Genomic DNA, 18,251 nt, shown 5'->3' with positions numbered 1-18,251 from the left:
ACAAGGAGTTGTTAGAGTGAGACTTCACACCCCTGTCTGTGTGGGGAATCACGGAAGGCAGCGAGACACCTCTCCCTTACACGCCCTCAGCTGCAGCCGAGGGCAGGTCTCGCAGTGGCTGCTGTCCAGGAACAGCCACACCAGCCTCTCCCACTTACCGGGCTGTTGGGTGTCTTTTCTTCCTTGGTACAGGAACCCACCGTCTTGGCACAGCATGAAAGCGCTGAATCAGCTGGCATGAGGGAGCGATGTTGAAGCCGATCCCAGACTTCAAAGAACTTTTTGCTTTTATCCCTACCTCAGCCAGAACACAGAGATCTTTTCACCAGCTGCTTTTAGTATTTCAGACCAGAACAAGGGTCTGCCTCAGTTTCAGGTACACCCCACCACGTTAAACCCATCTAGCCTGAAGGAAACAGCAATGGTTAGAGTTTCTTCCCGCAAGGTAGAAATACAGTTCTCTGGTCAGAGAGGAGAAACCTACATATGGAGAAATTAACTGAAGTAGTTCAGTAAACAGACTATTTGTTTAAACAAGACTTTATTGAAGACACTTCAGAAGTTTATGTACAAAACAACATTCCCACCCTCGTATCAGGCTGCTAGTCACCCACTGGGAACAAAGCAAGTGTCTGGGGACACACTCAGAGGTTGCTGAGGAATTTACAGAAGTGCCAAATTCACGTAGTTTAGAGCTGGGCAATTTCAGCCTTGGCTCAGTTAGGACTGAAGGAAACCAAAGGATCTTTTCCAGACACGTGTCTCCAGCAGACTGAACATACTGGAATCTGACGGCCTGCACTGGCCTTACTCTGAGGTCAGGTCATTTACTTCTGCGGAGAGCGAGAGGCCCACTTTGGTTTTGGAAGTGAAGAGGAACCAGCCCCTGGATTTAACTTGCAGTTTTTAATCTATTTTAGATGGTTCCAGGAGATACCCATCACTAAGAGAACAGTAGTATTTGCAGGAAGCGTTAGAACAGAGCAGTAGCAATACCAAGTAGAAGAGTCAGCCACCTCACTTTCCAAATACACCTAGAGAGAGGCTGGATATCGGACTGGCTATTTCAACTAGCTTATAAGAAAACCCTAGAGACACAGACATTAGTGGCACAAGTTCAATAGTGACTGACATGCTGTTTCTGTAGTATACTGTGTGCTTCTACCACGGTAGAGTTTCCCCTTGCCAGTCCAGGAAGGAACCATTCTCTTTTTCACCAAGACGGTCCATAACGGAGAGAATACCTGGGATAGCCTCTTGCACCTGCATGGGAGCCTAGAGCAAATCAAGCTGAGATTATTACTGGGAATATCCTACAGAAGAGAATCAAATGCATTTAAGGAGTTACTAGAATCAAGTGGGATGTATTTTCATGTTTCATAGTGTGCCTCTGCAACACATGGAAGTGTATGCTGTACAGAGGGTTCTTGCTCAAGGGCTGGGACAACAAGGGAGTCATACTTTGACATTTTCAGAGAGATGTCGCTTACCATGTTTCCGCCCATGTCTGTCTGAAGCCAGCCTGGATGCAAAGAAATACAAAGAATTCCATCCGATTTCAAGTCTGCAGCAAGACACCTGGTGATCATGTTCAGTGCCGTCTACAAGAGTGGAAACCATCTATTAGTGTGCTAGTTTTACAAACCTTTAGCAAGACCTTAAGCCAAGCTGACTGGCACCTCCCTTCCACCATGCTGTCTCTTGACAAATGAAAGAGCAGTAGCAGTATCACAGTAATTCATCCAGACTTAGTGGGGGCTTCATTCTCAGAGATACCTGTTAAGAGAAGCACTGTGAAAGCTCTATTGCTATAAGCTTACTGCCCAAAGATGAAACGAAGTTATGATGGAAGATAAAGTAGCATTTGAAACTCCAAAGGAGCTGTGGGGAAAATAATATTGACATAAGGACTCTGTTTTTCTGCAATAATCACTACACAAACATTCAGTTTTTTACTTCCGAACAGGGAAAACAAGCATATTAACAGCTTATGAGTAGGTGGTGTAGGAGAAACTGTCTAATCTTGACTATTCATACAAACTCAGTCTCTGGATGTAACAAAACTTAAAACTCCACCTCTCGCTGACTAGCATCACCACGTACAGGTCAGCACACCTTTTGTTGAGTTTCATGCCTGCTATCTTGCTTCAGCTGGAGAGGAACACAGCTGATAGGACACATGCTTGATGGCATCAGTTCTTCCCCGAATGCCAAGTCCTTCTGGAATGGATCTACATCAGCGTAGCGATGGAGCATTTGCGAGCCTGTTCTTAAAAAGTTGGCATGCTTGCTCCAGATGTACAGTTTTCACAGATCCCATTTCCACCCACGTGAAGAACAAGAACAGTTCCTGTGGCAGCCTCTCCAAGGAGGTGCTGCACACCTCACATCGTCATCTTAAGCTCAGAGTGGTCCTTGACACACAGCCTGCCCTCACCCCGTGAGCACAGCCCAGGGAAGCCTACAAACCTTTGCTATCCTGTAAGGGTAGACCTTGAGGAACATCTCATTTGCCTGGACGAGTTGCATGGAGGCAGCCAGAGAGGACATATTGATAATAGCAGCTCTATGGCAGCCCATTCCTGTGCTCAGCTGGGCTGCCTTCCTCAGAAGGGGTAGAAACGCCTGTGAAAACAAGAGTTTGTTTTAATTTGGTCAGCTTGCTCTTGGCCTATTCAAGGCAAACCAGACTCTCAGGTTCTGCTCTATGAAGACTTGCGGTACAACTCTCTGCCACCAGTAGAGAATGGTGAGGGTTCCCCAGACAAGGTGGCCAGAGGAAACCTTTCTGTAACAGCCAGCTGTAAGTAGCAAGGACCTTCAGCCTCTTCTGCCCACCTCCTAGCCCAGCCTGTCCACTGAAGTGACCTCATGCCAGATGGATTTGAATAAAGAGGAAGATCCTTGATAAAAGGATCTCACTGCTCTCTAGGCATGCGGTTTGATATCAGACCTGTGTCTGTGCAGTTCCAAGGTGACAAATGCTTGGGTTACATGCCCAGATCACCAGTGGAAAATATATATATATATATATATATAAAAAATATAGTACCATATTATAGTACTTATAGTACCATAGATAAAGCATATTCCTCCCAGTTCTTACCTTGGTGACCATCAGCTGGGCAACTGTATTGGTTTCATAAATGGTGAGCATTGTCTCTGCTGTGACTTCTTCCAAGGAAGCGACCACATTGATGCCAGCATTGTTGATGAGGCAGTTCAGACCTTTGTCTCCCACAATTTCTTCCACTTCCTTGACTACTTTCTTGATGCTGTTTTCACAGACCACATCTGCGCAGAGGAGCCAAGAATAGCCACAGTGAACTGTGCGGTTCAAACGCCATCTGTCACTATACAACATGTGCTAAGCCAAAGGTAAGGCATTAGTCTGAATGGGGACATTTAGGCAGCACACAGAGATGACAATGCACAGAAGGCTTGGCATAGATTATGTTTCCCCAGCGTATCTTAAGGTGAGGCTGACTGTTTTCAGCTGCTGGAGGTCATGTACAGCTACTGATCACCAAGGAGACCAGTTTCTTAAGATGCACTCAGCTGACTTAGTTGAACATCTGTATAAGCCCTTTACTCACCCAGCTGGAGAAGCTTGATATTGCTGTATTGCTTGCTAAGCTGCTGGAGTTCCTAGGAAGAAGAAATTCTTTGGGTTATCTTTTTTATATATATCTATATGTACATATGGCTACATCCATGGCTATTAGATAAAACAGTTTGAGATCTGCACCTCCAGGATTGTAACTGCCATTTCTTTTCATAACTGGGCTGAAGGCAGTGATACTACTTTATTTTCCAACCCACTGAGCAGCTTTTCTGAGAGCAAGATCAATTGCTCCAAGAAACTGGACTCTTCACCTGCTTAGTTAAGATACCAGCACGCCAGATTACAGAGTTAGTTCTCAGAGTGTACAACTCGAGGCTGCGTTTGCAGGGTAACCAAAGGTCTTCCCTCCAGCAGCTACCACTGCCAGTTCCGCAGCAGACCCGGGGCTCAGACTGCATTCCAAGCCAGTCATTCCCCACTTCTGTAAGAAAAGCAAAATTCTCCTGAAGCTCACCTAGTGCTAGACATCAGTTCAGGGCAACAGGCATGTTTAAGAATTTGGAATTACTCTTTGCAGGAAAAGTCTCCTAGCAATTTTCCCATGGAAATTCTGTTTCTCTGCACTCTCATTAGCTTCAATTCTTGTAACTGAAGGCAAAGCACATGTGAAATCGTTACATACCCGGCAACTGTCCACAAGGACAATTCTCTCTCTGCTAGATAGCCATAATTCAGTCACCTGTCTACGACTTTTCAGTAGAGGAATGACTAGTGTTCTGGGAGAAAATTAGTACTATACTGGTGTTGCTGCTGGACAAAGTGTATCCAAATTAGATTTATAGGCCCAGCTGAAATACTTGGGTTTCTGTGCCATGTAGCCAAGTGGGAAGTGTGGCCAAATGTAACAGATGGATTACATACTCCCAGCCATGTTTAGGGGACTGAGCAACCGTGGCCAAATGTTCCAGCTCAAGCAAATCCATTTCTTTAGGAGCCCTTTGGGAATAGGGGTCAGGAGGGCTGATTTTGAAAGAGTACTTCTTTGCCACTTGGAGACGCTTAGGGACTTCATGTCCTCTGTCAAGCTATAACGCATTACATCTTTTATCTCAGTTCATAGTCTGCAGGATTCTCTCCAGGCTTGTTTAGAAAATTTGTTCTCCCACTGAGGACAATCTACAACTGCAGTTGAGGCTATTAAGGGGAGGGGGAAGGAAGAGGAACAAGTCAGGAGCACAAAATCAGATGACATTCCTTCCCTTGGATAGGGCTTAACGGGACAGTTTTCAACAAAGGCTCAGAACACACTATCTCATTTATTGATAGTCAGAAATAGTTCTGCCATGTCAAGGCCTGCAATAATTATGTGGCTTTGGACCGTCCACTGGACTTTAGTTTGACAGTATCACTTACTTGATAATAAACTCCAGAAGTGCTCTGGCTTCTCAAGGTTTGTTCATTTATTTATAGTCAGATTGCTTTACTCTGACAGAAACAAGATACTAACTTTTACTAAAAGGCCAGAGTTGTTTTGTGTAGTGACAACAACTGAAAGGCTTCTGAAGTGAGTAAGCAAGATGTTCAATTAAAAACTCCAAACACTGTAGCATTAAGCATTCTCCAGGACGTAAACAGCATGAAATTACAATTGCTGCATGCAAATCAGGTTTAAAATTCAATGGGTTTTCCATTTAGTTAATTACTTAGTTAACAAGTGACTCCCACTTCAGTGGTTCAAGTTTCTCAGAGGCAGCTTCCAGGCATAAAGCTAACTTAGACAGCTTTGGTCTTCAAGAATGTTACTCCACCTGATATAAACAGAAGCTAAAAAATCCACTTAGGAAAGCTAAAAATTGCAGAAAAGTCTATTCTTTTTGCTATTGTGACTAGAAGGAACATGCAGAGAGGAGGACCGAGACAAGTTCGTGGCAGTGCAATCAGATAGAGCTGTTTCAAGCCACCAGCCATGTGTGGTGCTTCTCCTCTTCTCCCCCACCCCAAGTTGTTTTGATCAAAGAGATCAAAAGCCTCCTGTGTCCAGAGAACTCTGAAATAGTACTGCAATGCATGCATATACTAGTTATTGACTCCCCACTGAAGGGATAAGCTTTCCTGAAACTCACTGTGGTCATCCGTCAAATACCTTGTTCTCCCCCCCATTAAAAGCAAAACAAAAAAACCCCACATCAAAACAAGACAAAAAAAACCCAACAAAACCCAAACCTACACCACCAAAGTTGTCTGCATGGGTTTTTTTGCAGCAGACTTGTGTTTGCTTTTTTTTATGCCAACATGCTAGTGCAGAAGAGGCACTGCACCCAGGAGAAATGGGTTAAACCCCTGGGAAGACAAAAATCTCAGATCAGTCTCCCAGAGCCAGTGCAGCCCATAATAGCAATGCATCCATAAGAACAAGTGAGCTCATTGGTGCTGCTCTTTGAAGCACAGCTTGTATTTGAATGTCAGTTTACGCAGTTTCATTTAAAGACAGTAGGTACAGCCAACATATCCCAGGCTAAGTCATCTTAGCATACTGTGATAGCCAATTTAAAAAACAAACAAAACCAACAAAAAAAACCCGCACAAGCCCCTAATACTCTGTTTAGTCTGGTAGCTCTAGAAATGCTCCACACCTGAATAGTTACCCATGAGAATCAACTCTTAGGGATTCCAAGAAAAATTTAAACTCTGATTAGCATCTGTTGTTTCCTGCTTGCTGATTTTAATTACTATTAACAAAGAGTCAGCCTACTCCAATTTAAACAAGATCCTCTGGCACTCAAGGCTCCAGATACAGATTCATCAGTACACAGGATATTTATTGCTAGATTTCAACCAGGAAAGTTATGTTGTCTTTGTCATTTAGCAAGATTTACTGGGCCAGTTGGAAGCAATCAAGCCAAACTAACATAGCCTGTAGACAGCTTTGTCAGGCAAAGGCTACTTGGGTATCCTTTCACATCATCCTGCTTGCACTCAGGACAAAGTCAAAGATGTAACATATTTGCCCGTGTTTCTCTGAGACAGTATCACAGTGTACAGCCAACTTACTGTTTGATTGTGTAATAGCTTACACCAAGCTGCTGCAGACTGCCTCAAATTCACAGTCCTCTCCGACTCAAGAAGAACCAGACCTTAATGCTGTAGGAATTGCAGAAAAAGACCCAACACTGCAATAACCCAAAATTAGAAAGTCTTCAGGAATGCCCCCTTTGCCCAATACAACACATCTATCTTGCTAGAGCACTGCTCCAGAGATTGCTCAGCGGCTCTTCCCAATAGCAGACCACATGGCATGTAGCAGAGAAAAAACAAAAACAAAACCTGACAAGAGACAGTGTGCAGAAAGCACTTCAGTGAGAGCTCTGTGTCTGACAAGGAAACAGACACAGCACTGTTAGTAACACTATCTCCTACTTCAGAGGAAGGGAAACAGCACATTAAGCCCTGGAAGCTTTCCAGAGCCCAGTAGAGGACTCTTGAGCAGCGAGGAACTGAACGCTTTCTTGTTCACCTGGGAACAAACTTGGGCTTGCGGGGAGAGCGGGAGGAACAAGGGATGCTCCTGTCCTGAGGCCCCACATTCAGCTCTCAGCACAGCCTAGGAGAGCCAAGCTGAGTACAGGAAGCACTGTGAACACATCAGCACCAGGGCCATTTGGATCCCCTTCAGCGACCTCGCTGGCCCAGAAAGCCATCGCTTCCTTCCCTACCTCAGCAAGTCAGAGAGGGGACTACAGAGGCTACACCATCAGTAGGTGTAGCCTTGGGCTTTGGGTCAGAGTTCTTTCCCTTTTATGGGGAAGCAGGATGGGGGAAGAAAGAGCAAGAAAGACAAGCAGGAGGGGGGGGGGGGAGAATTACAGATGGGTCCGTGAGCCCATCCAGGCTGCCTGATAATAACTGTACTGTGGTTTTGTCCATCTGGAGTGCAAAGACAGGACGTCAGGATTGTTTTGCAAGAGATTTGTAGCTGCTTCCACTCTCAGTGCTGGAGCAGCCCAAGTAAAGGCAAATCAGAATCAAAGTGTGGCTGAAGGAGTCTAGTATGGTGCTTTTCAAGGAGGGGCAGCGGTTATCTAGATGCGCCTGCAGGCCTGCTGCATGTTATCATGTGATCTAAAGCCCATTTGTTAGGCAAATGTTCTGTGGAGGCCACCTAGGAGCTATTCAGCACAAGAACTCAAGTTATTACAACTTCTGCCAGCACAGACTCACATGCAAAAGCTTGCAGCTGTTGAGCATTATCCCAGGGTTAACAAGTTATGGGAGACATGCTGCTTTCCGTAGTAAGCAGAGGAAAGCAAAGTCAGACTCTTCTCCAGCATCCCTTTCTAAAGTCAGGTCCTTAGGGGCTCTTGTCTGTCCATTGCTTGGAGAACTCCGAAGTAGGTAGTCATCTCTGTAACAGCGTACGCTCTGCGAGAGAGATTCTCTGGATAACTCTCAGCTACCAGGGAATTGCTGCTGACTGTTGTCCCCAAGATGGGCGCTGGATTTGCCAGTAGCTAAGCATATTTAATCACTTTTCCTCTAAAAATTGGAAGATGATGTTTAAAAGGCTTTTCATTTAAGCTCTTTGCATCCTTTTTCCCCCCCTCCCTGCGTTCTGCAACAGAAAAATGCTAATCTACCAAACCAGATGAGAGCAAAATTTAATAGAACTGTCCAAAGTTGCTGTTCTCCAAATTCATCCTCTAATCCAGGAGAGGAAGTTGGGGAGCAGTGCACTCACATTAAGCAGGATATTTCATACAGTCACTTACCACAAAGCAAAGTGGGAGGAAAGAAAATTAGACCGCTTGAATCACTGTCAAGAGAAAAAACAAGCACTGACAGCTCAGGTGTGCAGAGAAAGAACAAGTCACTCAACTTCACAGCCCAGTCTGCATGGTCAACAAACAGGTCTTAGATGGGCAGAGCCCATTCCACGTGCACTAAGACAAGTCTGCAGTGCCAGCCTCTGGAGTGCAGGAACCCGAACTCTGGGTTTTCAAGATTTGACTGGAAAGTTAGTGAAGGCAAAGTTTTCTCTCTGGGAAAGAAAAAAAAAAAAAAAAAAAAAAAAAAAAAAATCACTGAACCTTTGCCTTTCCTTACCATACCACACTCAAGCAACGTTGCCAGATTGAACCCAAGGTTTGAGACAGTTGGATATGGTGCTGAGCCCCATTGCTAGAGGCTCAGGCACGTCCGTGCTTGCCCTCTGCCAGCTAGAAGGGCTAGCCGCATGGTGGAAACACACCTCAGAAGGTCAAAGTTTTGTGCCAACTTCACGCATTGCAGGTGGGACAAATAATGCTAGTGAGACTACTACAATACCTTTAGTAAAGATTTTCCTTCCTTGTGGAGTTTCCAAACCCATCTGTTAGAAATATGCTTTCAGCTGCCTGCAGAGGTTTTTATTGATGTACTGCCAAAGCGCAGCACATGGCCTAGAGGTCCTTACAAAGAACAAAAACCCACCCTGATCCACCAAGGACAAACCTTGCCCCCCCCACCAAAAAAAAAAAAAAAAAGTTAAAAAAAAAAAAAGCTTAGGATGCATCCCATGTGGCCTGCAGGATCACCACTCGGGGTTACTGGAATGTGGCTCCTGGCCAGCTTCCTGCCTACATGAGACACGAGTGCCAGCAGTCTTTCCAGGTTTCTACTGCTGCAAGCGAGGAGTGACCCAGACTCTTCCCAGGCACACTGCACTCTTTGAAGGCTATTTCATGTTCTGGTGCAGGTTTACCAGCCTTTTTACTCAAGATTTTTAAGTACCGGGGACACGAAAAACCTCACAAGTTTGTTAAGATACGTCCGTGTAATGTTTCCTAGGAAGCTCTTCCTATTGAAGGAACCATTTCACTGCTCCATGTAATTGATCCAAGAGCATTATAATGAGAAGTCGCTGCTGAACACAGGGCCAATTAGTGAAAAAGAACCTCCCTCAGCACCGGCTAAAGCAGCTTTAGAACAAACAACTAAGCGGGGAGATTTCTATCTAACAACAGGTCATATGTCTCTGCTGGTTTCCTGTACCACTACTACACCATGCTGTTGTGCAATCACTAATAGGAAATACATCTGGGACGAATGCCAGATCTTGTAACAGGAGTTAAAAGCGAACAGAATGGCAGTGAATACCTGTTCAGGAGCTCATGTAGTGCAGAAGGGGGGCTGAGGGGGGAAGCTGCAGGAGCCGGTGGCTCTGAAAGGCAGTCTGTGCACCAGATTTCAGTCTTGCTGGACTGTTTCTCAGCAATTCGATTCAGAAATATCCTAAATGTGCCTTTGTGCTGGAGAGGTTTTTTTTGACAAGAAACAAAATTAAGACCTTTTCCTTCAGTTCTGTAAGTACCTGCAGAGCAGCGCAGTGCTGCTGGAGAACTGAGTGGCCAGGCTGCAGCCATCCTCTGCCCGGCCCTGCACTACCATCCTTGAATGAAGAGCCTCAGCACCAGCTCTTGAAGTTTTGTGTAGCTAAGCAGTAAACAAAGTTGCTATGTTTTGTTTATTGCTAGCATGATGCGATCACAGTTTGCACTGAAAAGAATAAAATCCACCATAAGGGAACAGATTTAGAAGCTCTGTTTACCTCCGCACATGCCAGGGAATTTGTCTTCCGCTAAGGCAGCCTGAAAGAGGGGAGATGCAGAAGTAGGGCTTTTGGTATCAATTCTCCAACCGAATGCCTGTGCCAATACACAGGGGTTTGAGACAGTCACAGAGCTGAGAGCTCTGATTCTTGCAGCTCTGGAGCTTTCCTAGGAAAGGAAGAGGGCGATACCTGCGTGTATTGCAGTGCTGCCCCAGCACCTGCCTTACTGAGGGGGTCGGGATCAGACTGGAGATGCAACAGAGGACACTAGTGGCCACAAAGTGAGCAGACTGATAACCCTCATTATCGATTTGCCTCCCAAAGGTTTGGGGAGCACCTTTAATTTGTCTGACAGTCACTTATGACAGTCTAGGGATGGGGAAGAAGCCAAACACATTACTGCTGGGCTGCAGCAGCGGGAATGCTGGCTGAAAGGGGAAAGGGCCACAAGCAAATTCACCAGCAACATGTAACAAAAGCCACTATGTTTTTCGGCAGAAGGTCCCTACCCAGCCAAGAAGAACACTAAGAGAGTGTTTAATTCATCATTCATTTGGGCCTTCTCACTTGTTGCAAGTCCAGCAGAGAAAGGGAAGAGACAGACGGGGCTCAGCTCCTTCTGGGGACACAGTCACACCACGTAGAAGAGACAAGGAAAGCTGCAACGGGTTTCACTGGCTTCTGGGGGATGGAAGTAGCCCTGCAGGGCTCCACGTCCGTGCAAAACTTGAAGCGGCCAGGACAGACCCAGCTCCAGCTGCAAATCCAGCCAGGAGCTCGGGGACTCGAGGAACCGGCTGAGATGCTGCCGCCACCGACCTGCCCAGCCGGAGCCGGGGCTGCAGCTCCCGGCTCGCCTCTCCGCCTCTCGGGAGGGCACAGAAGCCGCCGAATAGCGACAGCCCGTGCTCATTCCACCTCCAGCCTCGGAGACCTTCACGGCACCGGCTCTACCCCCGATTCGGCCACTCACCCCGGGCGGGAGCTCAGCCCCCAGCTCCCCTCCCACCCTGGGCGCTCGCTGCCGGGACACCGGCGCTTGGTCGCAGAGATGCTCGATCTCTTCTGTACTTCCAGAAGTGCCTTCTCCATCCCCCCCGCCCCCGCCAGCCCCCCGGGCTAGCACTGCCTGGCGACTGCCAGGACATGTGCTTCGGGCTGCATCTCCAGCCAGGCTCCTCTCCGGATGCGCCTGGGGAGTGGGGCGGGGGGGGGGGGCTCCGCAGCCCGGCCCAGCCGGCACCGGGGAGGGGGGGTCCCCGATACACGCAGAGCGGAGGGGGCTGTCAGCCTCCCCGGCCCGGTTACCTGCGCCTTCTCGGGGTATCGGCAGGTCGCAAAGACGAAATCCGGGGAGGGGCTGGCGGCTGCGAGCCCCCGCACCAGCCCCAGCCCGATGCCCCGGCTGCAGCCGGTGATGAGCACGGAGCGGCAGCGCGGCTGGGCCATGCTGGCACGGCTCGGCACGGCTCGGTCTGCTCCCGGGGCGGCCCCACCAAGCTCTTAACCTGCGCGGAGCCGGCACCGCCGCCCCGATCCCGCCTCCGCCGCCCCGCCCGGCCCGGCCCGGCCCGGCCCGGCCCGGCTCGGCGCCTCCCCCGCTGCCTCCGGCCGCCCACGGCCCCGCGCCCCCCCGGGGCTGGGCTCCCGCCCTCCACGGCGGGGGGAGGCGGCTCGTCGGGGCTTCGGGCTGGCGGGAGCGTCCCGAGAGCCCACGGCCACGCAGCCAGCCCGCGGCAGCGTGCGCTGTTTGCCCGAGTTTCTCGGCCGTAGCCCCGCGGAAGAAAAGAGCGTGCTCAGGCAGCCGTTGGCTTTGCAAAAGGGGAAGAGAAATCTGTTCTTCTCCCCCTCTTTCTCTCGCCGAGATCACAACTGAAGTCGGTCCCTAAATGCCCCGTTTCACAAACTTCTGCAGGGAAAAACCAGAACCTCCCCGAGCATGGCTGAAGTTGTGCTGGGCATCGTGTGACTGCCCCGTAAGAAATCACCCTGATTCGTAAGACCGACAGAAATGGGCAATGGTGAAATTGCTACCCCCAGTATCTAGGAGTGGGTAGAAGAAAAGCTAGAAGTTCTCTAACAGGCAGGAACTGAACCCACATTTCTGGATTCCCCAAGTTACTGCCGTTCTGGGCTGCTCCGAGCATTGCTTTACTGTTCACCCCGCATTGTGGGTGACCTGCTCCTGGAAATCACTGCAGGCTTCCTTCCTTCAGCTGCCCCTCACACATATCACCCACAGCGCTTGTGCATGCTTTCCCAGCTAAATAGTCTGGTCTTGGTCTGCACACACTCATAAATTGGTGTGTGTAGGTGTAAAGGATTTAAATACACCTGTTAGTACTATATTGCTCTTCATTTTCTTTATTAAAAGATCAGTAAGCTTTTAAAACATTAAGTTCATCCTGAAGTAGGTCAAGAATAACTTCACTGCTCATACTTGGAAAACTAAAGCACAAAGAGATTTAGCAATTTGTTCAAATTCTGTGGAAAAGCCCAAAACATCTGATGGGTCTGCCCCGTTTCCCTTTTGTTAGTTTCTTTATTTCTAAACAACTGCAGTAGCTCCAAATAATGTACAGGATCTGTGTATCTGAAAACCTCTATTACTACTGGATAGCTCAAACGAAGGTTCGATCTCCACCTCATGCTCCCAGGGCGAGAAGAGGATGACAAGTTACTTGCAGTCATTCCTCCTATCTCAGGCCCTTAGACACAAGAAGTGTTGGCTGGAAGCAAAGCTGACCAGTGATGTAGTTTCTTGATCAGTGTTTCTGTTGTTATCTTTGTGTAGAAAGCTGTGACTGTGATGCTTATTTCTGAAATACCAAGTCTCTATGCACAGAACAGTCCCCAGCTGCTCTCAAGTGCAGAGTCCCCAGCTCTCACTGAGCCAAACGCTCCAGTCGGTTTTTAATATTAAGCAGGAAAATGAGTCCAAGGTTTAGCAGATACGCAGTGTTTGCCCAGTGCAAGTTTTAAATACAAAGTATGTTGCGTTGAATTGCGTCTTACCTTGCCTTTTTATGGCATCATAAACATACACAGCACTTTGCAAACAAACCGTGAGGGCAATATTCATCATAAATTTGCCCTTGCCCTGATAGGTATCGTAACAGAAGTGGCAAGAGTAGCCGGCTGCGCTTCACTGCTGGGGAACAGAGGTGAAATGATTTGTCTTGAGGTCACCGAGCCATAGGTCAGGGGACAACACCCAGTTACTGCACTCTACCCGATGGATGACTCACGCCAAAAAGGGAATGGCCACCTTGGTTTTGCAATAGTTCCTTGCTCATTTGGAGTCACAGACAAGCAGGCAGGCCTTTGTGTGAAAATCATCCCAGCCCCGCTCACTCCCATGCGGGAGTGATATCCATCAGCTGGGAACCAGGACCATTGTCTCCACACTGGGCTCAAACCAATTTGCTGCAGCTTTTCAGGCTTACTGTGTATTACTGTGTATTACTGGGGCTCACAAAGGGAAGGCAGCAGTCTCTTGCCACTCTTACAACGCCAAGCAGTGCCATTACCACCACAGGTAAGGCCACTGATGGAAAGATTTCTTCTGCTTTGAATAGGCTTTGCATCAGGTCTCTGAGGACTGCCAAGGAGATGTTGAAAACGCCATTGCCTTTCCCTCTGCTCTCCCTGACTTATTCCCATAGAAATATTATTCTCTCCAACCTCTGAGGCTGGGTTAGCTACATTCATTTTGAAGTCACGCTGGCTCCTTACAGGCTGTTAGTGCTGAGGGCAGAAGAGGCTGGAGGCACTGCTGGGCACAAGGGCTACCTATCGCTTGCCTAGTTGGGCCAGTCCCTTTCTCCCTGGGCCCGAGCAAGGTTCAGACACTTACAGAGAATTATGCCTCAACTCCTGGCTGTACAACAAGTTCCTTTGTCAGCTTGGGCAAGTGTTCACGCTGTCTAGGCTGCGTATGTTGTTTAGGCAGCTGCTATTCCTGTGTAGTTCTGAGAAAGACACTCGTCCACAGCAGGGGTTGGAGAAGTCTACACAGGACAGAGAGGGAATTCCCCAGCTTTGGTATCTAAGTTCTCAGGCACTATGAATATCCTTAGTATTTCCTCATCGTGTCCTCTACTGGCCCCATGACATTGTTTTCGTAAGGAAAAACGCTCTGAAGACTGAAGGGAACTCACGTGCCACGAAGGGATCACCTGTGAGTCACACTGCACCAGCAGCCTGAGGAAGGGCCTCCAACCCCTCCATCCTCTCAGGGTTCAGCAGCTTTGGAACTCACATTGCCAGGGGCTGGTTGCCCCCAGCAAGGGGTGGTAGTCACTGAAGCTTGGCTCAGCCTTGCAGGTGAGAGGCCGGTTTCACTCACAGAGGTTTGAAACGAATGTGTGTTCAGCCATGTGTAAGCTGCGAGCGCCCACACACATACACAGGAATCAAGGGCCAGTATCAAGGGGTTCCAGAGCATCACCACAATCAAACAAATGTCTGATTATTGCTCTGCCATATGTAAAAATGAACGTGTGGATCCATCACCCTTTGTTTAAAGCGGATCCACAGAATTAGACTCCACTGTTCTCTAAAGCTAGTGGGAAAAGCTCATCTTTGTGCAAAGATCAGATGTGGCAACTAGCCAGCACTAAGGTTGCCCTGTATACCGATACCTGTGTTTTTCTCCTTTCTTCCAAATAAAGCTCCGTTCCAGAAATCTCTCCCTGTCTCAAACACTAACACCCCCTTCCAAGTGGTTTAATCAATTACCTCCCTTCCCATGTGTCCTGTCTTAATTTCAGACCAATTCTCCTTGTGCATTACCAACAGCATTTTGTTGGTTTTGGAGAATTTTTTAAAAATCCCTGTCAGGCGTAAGACCGCTTAGTCCTCTTTGTGCTTGTAATTTATTCAGGCCTTGCTGTCAGCACATCCGAGCGCTGGTGCTGGCAGGCGTAGCTGGAATTTTGCACGTGAGCGAAGGCCACAGCGGCAGCGCTGGGAGCGACACCCCCGGGTGTGTGTTGGGGTGTACACGCTGCTACAGAAGCACCAAGCAGCCCGTGAGAGCCCTTCCCCGGCGCAGGAGGGCTGTCACGGGCACTGACATCATCACAGCACAACTTTGCTGACCTGAGATGACAGAGACACCCATGAGGTGCTTTACACTTGCAAGCCAACATGATTGTTGCTGACTGCAGATTAAAGCCGCAACTGCCACTTTTTAACTCTATTTCACTGCTGTTTGCCTTCAGTTTCTCAGGTATTCCTCACTGCGTTCCTCCTCTGGGCCGGGTCTTGTCATTGAGATTTCTTCATTGAGCCATTTGGAGTGTTTTTCTGCCAGCAGCTTTTGTGCTGACCAGTAGAACAAAAAGGATCAAATCCCACTGAAGTCAAGGCGGGTTTTGTCGCAGCCAGAGTGCGGCTGGGACTTCGTGCACAGGGTGCTTCTCTCTTGTCTGGAATTCAGAGTAAGTCTCAAAGGGGAAGAAACAGTCTAACTAGAGGAAGATGTTACAAGACATCGCAAGGCACACAGGAGAGAAACGCTGCCCAGAGCTCCTCGCTGTGCTGGAACGGCAAACAGCAGCCGGGTCTGGTGTAGGAGGATTCTCTCCCACCAGCTGCAGTTAAATTGCATCCGAAGTCACTGGCCAGCCCCAGTCACATCTTCTCACCTCAGCGCTCCTCATCGCCCTTCCAGCTCTCACTCCGTTTGCCACAGCTTTTAATCAAGTTCTGTGTACTAGAAGCTAGTTCCTCCAGGCCTACTTTTGTTTAACTCTTGAAGTAAAGTCCCGATTTCAGCACTGTTTAACCACAGTCTAACAAGGCAAATTTTTATGCTGTTTAGCTCAACCTGAGTTGGATACACCGGAGGCAGAATTGCTTTGGTTTGTAATTTCTCACCCACATTTAAAGACAATAAAAACAAGGGTTGCTTGGCAACCCGTGGAGACAAGTTACCTGGCAGGACAACGGAGAAAATGCTCCTTTTATTTTGCGTGAAGCAATACTCTTAAATAGTTGCTACTTGCAGTTTCTGTATTTGAGTGAGCTCCGTTCATTCAGCTCCTCTTTGGCTTAGGTCTGTCTTTGTGCAGGACATGCTGCGAGGCTTTTTTTTTTTTTTTGGCAGGTCTCTGGCACTTTTTCCACCCAAGAACATATCAGAATATCAGGATATTTATAGTGTTTGTGGAACTAGAAATCATTAATAGAGTGACAGTCTGTAGGCAAAACAAGCAAAATAAGGTTTAAACCAGACACTCCCTCTAACTAAATGGGTTTGAATCACCAATCCACAGCCTTCAGGTCAGCAGAATTCAGTTTGAGCAGACTCTGGGAAGTCAAACATGAAAAGAGTAGCCACCCTTCACAAACAGAGGTGCACAAAATACGCCATAAACCAAAGCCATGATCAGTTTTGGTGCTTCAGACCTGGCCATATTAGATCTTAAGAGGGCTTCAGAGGTGGCAACGGACTCCAAAACATCTGGCCAGACTCCAGAGACATATGCAGTGAAGGCAATGAAGGTGGACAGTTTCTGACAGAAGCTGAACCTCCCTCCTGTTTCCCACCATGTTGATTTTCCAGAGGTGCAAAGGGCCCAGCACCCAGCTCTGTGTGGAAGCAATGTCTACACTGAAGCTCATGGTAAATCTCAATTAAAGCCTTCCTTCCAAATGTCTAACAGGGAATTGAAACCTGCTTTTCTCATCTAATCTCAAAATTTCCAAGCTCTGTTGCTCATTCAATTATTCTTTGATTGTGTTAACCTCTTCCTATCTTTGGCTCAGCCAATGGGGCAGATCTGTCCCTCTTGGTCACCACCTGCCTGGCACACACTGAGCTGAATGAAGTTCTGTATCTGAGGAAATAATTCTTTAGGCTTTCACCTGAGGAAGGAAAGTTTTGTTGGCTGACCCTCTGCTGATACAGAGCAAATACAGATCTGAAGGTGTGACCTTCCACCTGCACATTGGATTTGTACCTGTGGAGTCCACTGTTGAAGAAACAGGAGCCAGGAAGCCTGGAGGATTATTTCCCATGAAGGAAGGAGGACTAGGCTGCGATGTCAGAGCCCGGAGAAGGCTTTATCTGAGGAAAGAGAACCATAGCCTGGCCAAGACTGTAGTGTCTTCTAAGTCAGAGGTTTCAGTAAGCACTGTCCCTTCAAAGCTTCTAGCCAGCAAGATAACCTCTCTCCAAGCAGAAGGAGTTACAAGTGAACACCAGATACAGAGAGATCACAGAGGAGTAACCTGAGAGATGTTCTGATCAGCGAGAGCCACGTTGCAGTCTTCAGATGTTCAGAAAACACAAGTCATAACTCATCTTAAAAATGTGGCGCTTTTAATTTATTTTAGGTAAACCTAAGCTCCTTGTCTTCTGCTTGCTCAGCCTGATACACACAGATTTCTGTGTTTTGTAATCTTCGTAACCATGAGAACTAGAATTTTTTCTGTTTTCTTAAAATGAAAACTTAAGATTCTCTCACAATTTCTTACCCAGTAGGAGTACAGGTTGGAAACAAATTCTAAATACTGTATGATCTGTGATAAAGTCACAAGTGCTGGTAGCTGTGGGGAGCTGAAGAAAAAAGATTGGTTTTGGTACTATGAATACAGTGAAACTACTATGCACAGGTTTCAGCTGGAGGAACTAGTCAGGTCAGAGGTTGTCCCATTTTCTGACTACAGGGACTTAGACTATGTCTGGATTCAAGGATAACCATAATGTGGGCCTGCACCACTTCTCCAGCCTCCCAAAATATGCACTAGACTAATGGTATCTAGAAAAGAGCAGCTGATCCTTCAGTAAATAGTGAAATAGCATCTGAGCAGGATTATACATCATTTATTCTATATTCAGCTCCACTTACTAGGAAAACGAGTAAAAATTAGAGAACTAAAAGGTTCAGAAAGCAAGTTCTTTACCAAAGAACTGCCAAGTTCCCTGAGAGCTCATGTGCAGGACTGACTGCCTGGCTGACGGAAGGGGGATTTTCTAGGTCATGGTTAGGGTATAGACTGTCTCATCACACCTTTTCACACGAACCACCAGAGTTCTGCCAGGCACCAGTGGTTTCCAATTGCTACCCCATCAGATGACCCCAAGGTGAA

The 18,251-nt window shown here is 47.5% G+C and overlaps 1 protein-coding gene across 1 annotated transcript; it reads right to left on the bottom strand.

Moving 5' to 3' along the window:
• Positions 1–524: 524 nt before the first annotated feature.
• On the bottom strand, positions 525–11,677 carry LOC141933561 (C-signal-like). Its single transcript, XM_074848321.1, has 6 exons — positions 11,460–11,677; positions 3,597–3,648; positions 3,107–3,294; positions 2,470–2,625; positions 1,491–1,601; positions 525–1,275 (listed from the first exon to the last, which is right to left on the bottom strand). Exons 1-6 carry the CDS (start codon positions 11,598–11,600, stop codon positions 1,162–1,164), a joined length of 762 nt encoding a protein of 253 aa, XP_074704422.1. The 5' UTR covers positions 11,601–11,677; the 3' UTR covers positions 525–1,161.
• Between the last annotated feature and the right edge of the window lie 6,574 nt (positions 11,678–18,251).

Source organism: Strix aluco, chromosome 22 (assembly GCF_031877795.1).
Source record: "Strix aluco isolate bStrAlu1 chromosome 22, bStrAlu1.hap1, whole genome shotgun sequence".
Classification (NCBI taxonomy): domain Eukaryota; kingdom Metazoa; phylum Chordata; class Aves; order Strigiformes; family Strigidae; genus Strix; species Strix aluco.
The sequence above is the reverse complement of the archived record's forward strand: the minus strand, read 5'-3'. Positions and strand labels throughout refer to the sequence as shown.

Bases quoted from the DNA above. Each gene is read 5' to 3' on its own strand.
- LOC141933561 (XM_074848321.1), bottom strand. From the start codon at position 11,600: ATGGCCCAGCCGCGCTGCCGCTCCGTGCTCATCACCGGCTGCAGCCGG. The intron at 1,602-2,469 runs GTTTGTAGGCTT...CCACTCTTGTAG, and splicing joins ACCCTTACAGGATAGCAAAG to ACGGCACTGAACATGATCAC. The intron at 1,276-1,490 runs GTAAGCGACATC...GATTTGCTCTAG, and splicing joins CAGACATGGGCGGAAACATG to GCTCCCATGCAGGTGCAAGA.